The sequence below is a fragment of the Pleurodeles waltl genome, chromosome 6, assembly GCF_031143425.1.
Source record: "Pleurodeles waltl isolate 20211129_DDA chromosome 6, aPleWal1.hap1.20221129, whole genome shotgun sequence".
In the NCBI taxonomy this organism is placed as follows: domain Eukaryota; kingdom Metazoa; phylum Chordata; class Amphibia; order Caudata; family Salamandridae; genus Pleurodeles; species Pleurodeles waltl.
This window is the reverse complement of record NC_090445.1, coordinates 484144615-484151496: the sequence shown is the minus strand read 5'-3', so window position 1 is coordinate 484151496 and position 6882 is coordinate 484144615. Positions and strand designations below refer to the sequence as shown.

General features: G+C 44.3%; 1 protein-coding gene across 1 annotated transcript; it reads right to left on the bottom strand.

Annotated features, from left to right (window-relative positions):
- Window positions 1-5592: 5592 nt before the first annotated feature.
- Window positions 5593-6561, bottom strand: LOC138301628 (olfactory receptor class A-like protein 1). Its single transcript, XM_069242142.1, has one exon. It carries the CDS (start codon window positions 6559-6561, stop codon window positions 5593-5595), a length of 969 nt encoding a protein of 322 aa, XP_069098243.1.
- Window positions 6562-6882: the final 321 nt, after the last annotated feature.

Here is a 6882-nt window from a genome sequence, read left to right as displayed (position 1 = left end):
GCGGCCGTCAAAAGAGGGGAGGGGGGAGGGGTCAGCTGGGAGGCGGGAGGTGGGAGGGAGGACAGCGAATGGGAGCGGGGGGACGCGGCCACACGGGTAGCAGCGGCGGGAAAAGCGGGAAAAAGCGGGAAAGCACACAGCAAGAGAAAAAGAAACAGTGGAAAGCAAAGAGCAAAAGAGAAATGGCAAGAAACAGTGGAAAGCAAAGAGCAAAAGACAAATGGTAGGAAACAGTGGAAAGCAAAGAGCAAAAGAGAAAAGGCAAGAAACAGTCGAAGGTCAAGGGAAGAACCTGAAATACCTGAACACCCTAGAAAGGCATGGCAGGGGCCTGGGCAGGCGGAGCTGCAGCGGCGGGTAAGCGACCTACCCGAGGGTTATGATTAGTGATGTGATTTGTGATCTTCATTATTTCTCAGATATGTTTCTTCGAAGGCAATGATATCTAGGTGCCTGTTGAGGATATACTTCCAAAGTTTGTGACGTTTATTGAAGAAATTTAGTCCTTTTAGGTTCCACGTTAAGTTATTAAGGGGCATATTTATGATTCCCCTAGCTCCACCTTGATCCACATTTGCGTCAATTTTTTATGCAAGCATGGCATTAAGGTGGCATTTCCCACATGCCATATTTAGAAAATGTCACCATGCAAGCATTGCGTCACTTCGTAAACCCTTGCACCACATTATGCCTGAACCAGGCATAATGTATGCAAGGGATGTTTTCCCATGTAGAGAGGTCCAGAAAAATGGTGCAGTGAAATTTACTAGCTTTCACTGCCCCATTTTTAATTCCATTACTAACACCTGCCTAAGGCAGGTGATAAGATGACACACCCATTGAAAACAAAGGGCCTCACTGTGCTTTGCTGCAATAATGCCATATTTATGGTGTTAATCCAGCAAAGTGCCACATTAGTGCCCTAAATTATGATGCTAATGTGGACACAATTGTAATGGTGCCGTATTGTAAATACGGTTCACACATGGTGCTGTTAGGAGAACTCAATGGGGTGCTAGAAAAGTGGTGCATCATAAATGATGCATCACTTTTCCATAAACATGCCCCTAAGTACCATAGAGGAGTGTAAGATGTGGATGATCTATGGACTCTACTCTAAGGCTCAAACAGGGAGACCTAGCGGTCACCCCCTTCAATTAGTGAATCCCAAATGCTTACCTATCCCCCCGCCCAATGCCCCCAAATGAAGATCACAAATCCAGCCAGTCAGTAAAATAAAAGTTGAAAGAACAAATAAACAACATGAACTAGGGAGTCTACACTCCTTCTGAACTAGCAGTTCTATCTGAGATTGGAACATTATGGTTTTGATGAAAACAAAACCACCAAACGCCCTACAGGTTGTGTCCATATATCACAAAGTGACTGATGCATGGTCTTAGAATAGTCAGCTTGTAGCACATCAAATGAATGGGAACAGAGAATCCCTGGAGGACAGTTCCCAACAGAAAAATAAATTACATTTGTGCTATAATCTCTTCAGCATAGCAAATTAGGAGAAAGGAGATAAAAAAGCATAAGATCACAACAGTTTTTAGGTATTTCGGATGCAGAAGTGTCTATCGCAGGTGAAGTGAGAAGGATTGTGGTTCAGAGTTAATTTCTTGTTATTACTTTTACCTTTCCTCTATGAACACCAAGGGACACATTTATACTCTGTTTGCACCGAATTAGCATCATTTTTTTTGTTTGATGCAAAACGAACTCCATATTTATAATTTTGTGCTAGGCCCTGAATTAAACTTTTTTTGCACCGCATGAACGTCATTTTTTTACTCAAAAGTGGCGCAAACTTACAAAATATTGGCCCTGATTTATACTTTTTGGTGCAAAACTGCACTAACTCAGTTTTACACCAAAAAGTTTAGCACCGGCTTGCACCATTTCTGTGCACCAGACGGCACCATATTTATGGAATGGTGCAAGCCGGTGCAGAGGGTAGGCTAGAGTCAAAAAAACGACTAGTCGGGTGGGGCTGGCGGTATTGAAGAAGGGGGTTTAGCACCAAAAAATTACTTTTAAAGTAAAAGAAAATGACTCTAACCAGATTAGCATCATTTTATGGTGCTAAAACTACCATGCCACATGACCCCTGCCTTAGAAAAGGCCGGAGTCATGCCCACCACCACAATGGCCAGCACAGAGGACAAGGGTCCCCTGGGCATGGCCATTGCACTCTGTGCCATGTATGGGGGCCCATTTCAGGGCCCCCTATAGCACTTTCAAAAATAAAATGCAATCTTACCTGTACTTACCTGGGATGGGGTCCCCCATCCTCCGCAGTCCCTCTGGTGTGGGTTGGGGTGACCCTGGGGTCTTGGGAGGGCACCTGTGGGTTTATTCCATGGTGTTCCACCATGGATATAGGCCCACAGGTCCCCTAACGCCTGCCCTGACCCAGGCTTTAAAAAATGGGGCAAAACCAGCTTTGAACCATTTTTTAACCATTCCTCCCTCCCTTGCACCATTTTTGCATGGGAGTATAAATATGGCGTTAAGGCCATAGAGTCATTTTTTGCACAGGAACGCCTACCTTGCATCTCATTAAGGCAAGGTAGGTTTCCACTTCCCAAAAATGATTTTAACTCCATAAATTTGGTGCTAGACGGGTCTAGCATGAAAGTGTAAATATGGAGTTAACTTTGCACCGAATTAGAGTTTAAAAAAAATGACGCTAATTCAGTACAATCAGAGCATAAAAATGTCCCTTAGCGTCAAAAAATGACGCTAATCTGGTTAGAGTCATTTATTTTGACTCTAACCTGCCTAACGTAAAAAAAATTACGCTAGCCTACCCTTTGCACCGGCTTGCACCATTCCATAAATATGGTGCCCAGCTGGTGCTAATAAATGGTGCAAGCTGGTGCAAAACGTTTTGGTGCAAAACTGCTTTAGTGCAGTTTTGCACCAAAAAGTATAAATGAGGCCCCAAGTTCCTGCAGTAGAGTTGTGAATGGGGTCTAATGAGGGCCTTGTGCCATGTTTTCCAGGACCAGATGGCGCAGGTACAATGAGGCCTAGTAAAGAGGCTGCATCCTCTAGCTCCATGAAGTGGTGTTGTTTACCATGAAACACAAAGGCAATGCCAAAAGGATAAGTCCAGTGATGTTTAACATTGTCCCGACGTAGGGCCTTCATGATAGACTTAAATGTTAGGTGTCATGCTAAGGTGTCTGGGGCAGCATCCTGATATAGGGAACCGGTCGCTCCTTGGAAAAAGATATTATCCCACTGTCGGGCTGCCTGGAGGACCATTTCTTAGATCTTAGAATATTTCTGGACTGTTTCTCACCACTAAAAACTGCTAAGCTCACATTATGTACTCTTTTCAGCTGCACCTCCGGTTGATCAGTGCCCAGTAATGCAGAGAATAGGCCAACAATGAAGGCCTCCAGATCAGGTCCCTCCATTCCCTCCTCCAGACCCCACACTCAAATGTTGTCTCTCCTGGAGCTATTTTCTAGGTCTTCGCACTTAAGGAGAGCTGTGTGTAATTGAGAGTGGAGGTTTTCCATGTCCTGCTCAAATGGATTTAAACGTTGCTTGATGTCTAGAAATTTTGGGGGATATTTATAGTCCCATTGTGCCACCTTGCGCCACATTAACGTAATTATTTATTATGTTAAAGTCGCCCAACAAGGTCTAAATCTTAGCACTGTATTTACAGGGTGGCACATTGCATGCATTGCGCCACCCTGTAACCCTTTGCGCTACATTATGCTTGCACCAGGCATAATTTATGCAAAGAGGTTGTTTCCCCGTTAGGGGAGCTGAAAAAATGGAGTAAGGAAATCTGTGAGATTTCCTTGCACCACTTGTTACAGCACTTTTAACGCCTGCTCAAGAGCAGGCGTTAAAAGTGGGCTTCGATTCTTTAGAATGGAGCCCTTGGACTCTGCAGGAGTAGCGTCAATATTGTGGTGCTACTCCTGCAGAGTACATCAATAGCGTCATGAGAAATTACACTATTGCCCCCTACCCTGCGCCATGGTGTGCCATATTTTAAATATGGTGCACACATTGTGGCATTAGGGGGGTGCTAAGGGGTGCAGGGAAAGTGCCACTGGACCTGAGAACCAAACTGCCCCTTCTCAAACCGGCCTCTGAGAATAACTAAGGTCAAAGGGTCAATGATCAAGGCAGAGGCTGGGTCCTACTGCGTCACCAGAAACACCTCGCACTTTAAGGAGTTCAGGCCAGCAGATGATGAGGAAGGCAAACCAAGGCCCAGTGCTCGTCGGAAGACCCCAAGTGCAGATTCCAGAGGGTCAAGAGAAACTGCGTCATTAACTGGGACAGTCACTGCCAGGCTGACTACACAAGTGAAGACATCGGCCAAGAAAGGGGGAGATCAGACCCCACGCGAGGGAGACTGAATCCAGAAGACTGATTGAATAACTATGATGATAACGTCAGTCTTTCTCTTTCTCTCTGTCTCCCGCATTATATCCACATATATCAGGTTGCAAACAAAAGTTGGGGGATGTGCATATTTTTGTCAACCAAGGGGGAGATGTTGGTACGTGGCACTAGGACCACATATCTGCTGCCCGCTGACCAGACAAGGTATCGGACCCCACGTCCAGTCAGCGAGGGGTAGTATATATAGGTTGGGAGGTGGGAAGACGACACAGACAGAATATGCGTGAGGAAGAGAAGAAAGGTCGCTGATCCCCTACCCGGTCTCCATGTGCTTTCTTTGGGTGTGGCACTACGACTCTACAGGTGGCATCAGATTGTGGAGAACTGTAGGATGTTAGGCCTCCCTGTATTACATCCACCCTGCCATGGTGGTTGGCACCGCACCAAAAAAACGTGGGCTTTTGGTCTATACTTTTGGTGTACGTTTCACTTTGTAAATTCAGCCCCATGTTTTTAACCTCTGACAGTGTGAACAATGGCAGGATTTAAATGACAACCGGGAGAGAGTTCCAACGGTACGCAGCCAGGAAAGAAAAGCAGTGACCTCCATGTATTGTAGTCACATCCAAACGGTGCTGCTATAATCATATTACCCAAAGCTCCTTTGCTTATTTTTAACCTGAGATGTTGCTGTCTTAACTAGTTCATGTCATCTGCCTTTGTACATAGTTTGCTTCAGGATATATTCCAGACTTCGCAGGTACAATTTTCATATTTGTTCATGTACAACACATTTAGAGGATCACTCGAACATAAGGGCAAGGAAAGATTTGAAAATTGAAAAATGCTATTGTTCAAAAGGAGCAGGAACTACAAACGTATTAAAACCTGAGCCATAATTATTTTCTAATTTTCCAGGAAGCAGAGTTGGGAAAATTAAATAATGTGCATGAGTTTTGAGTTGACACACAAATTGCATGGTAAACAATATTGAACTTAGGCAATGAGATAAACTTATTGCCGCTTCTTCTAAAATACATACATTCTGGCACGCATATTTTACTTTTTCGTTTTATCTAAAAGTAAGTGTCCCATTGCTTTTAGGCTAAGTTCGCGCTATTCAAGTACCACATACGTCAATCATTTTAGGGTTGTCACAAAGAAGCATGCTTAAATGACAGATGTTTACAGTACAGTCCCTGTTTGGTCTTAATTTTTAGAGATGGGAACGTCTGTAGTTGTGCTTTCTGTGGAAGGCTCAATCGCGCCCTTTCTCTGTGTGCATTGCAGCGTGTTTAGAAGTTTCTTGTTGGTCTTAAGGATCACAATGGGGCTCAGAGCAGCATACAAGGTGCCAAAGAATACTCTAGCATCAGAAATGGCTGGTGCCACTCTGGAGACAAACAGAGTGTAGATCCACAAGCCACTGTCTAGACCAAACAGCAGAACATAGATAGAGACCAACAAGACGACTGCTCTTGCCGCTGTGTACTCGGCTGTCCTACCAGTGTTCCTGTCAGAGCTCCTTATACCGTGCACCTGCCTCCTGTGACGATACAACATGAGAACTATGTAGCAGCTTGCGAGAGTCATGAGCCCCACAAACAAGAAGTCCCGCAAGGCAATGACAGTGCCATTGGCCACATAGGAAGTGAATGTCATGAAGTCGTGGATGCAGAACTCTAAATACAAGATGTACTCCGAGGTTGTGTAGTTGGCTATTGCTCGCACCTGCAGAATACATGATGGGTAAATGAAGCAGTTAACGCAGCAGAGTGCTATGATGATGACTGTAATGTTCCTTGGCACTTTCTTCTTTAAGGACACCCATGACTTTGAGGGCGGGGCTATAATGATGCACTGGTTGCAGCTCAGCAGACACGTGATGCAGATCGTCATTCCACGGGAGACGCGATACATGAAGGAAATTGTCTTGCACTCATAGTCATTGAATATGTTCTGAATGCCAAATGATTTCACCATTTGTGGGATTCCTTTGGTGATTATTACCAACAGGTTGGCAGCAGCCAGTCCTGAGAGGATGACATTAGGGGGCATAAGCCTCTTCTCCAGTATCCGTATGTGAATAAAAGTTGCCAGAATTAAAACATTGCCTGGAATTCCGATAGAAACCAAAGAGGAAAATCCAATGGCTTTTAAGATTAAGCGTAGCTCCATGGCACCTGAAAAAAAGCAAAAGCTTTATATAGTTAAACCTTGTCTTTGTTAAAGTGGAATCAGACAGCATAACAGAGGTACACAGTTTTTCATTGCCCTTGATTGAGTTGTCTACGTAAGACCTCATACTGGTACTCTTGAGTAGTAGTATGGTAATTTGAAAAAATGATTTTGTTCTTGTGTCCTTTGGGTATTTCTCCCTAAAACAATGAAGAATACATTTAGTTAAAGAGGTTGTCTGCAATTAGGCTTGGTGAGTCACTGCCTAAGAAAAGCTGTGCAAGTTAATTCACTCCAGTAGAAATGCACATCTTGCAGGCT

Excerpts from the sequence above, each read along its gene's own strand:
- LOC138301628 (XM_069242142.1), bottom strand. The coding sequence starts at position 6,561 with ATGGAGCTACGCTTAATCTTAAAAGCCATTGGATTTTCCTCTTTGGTT.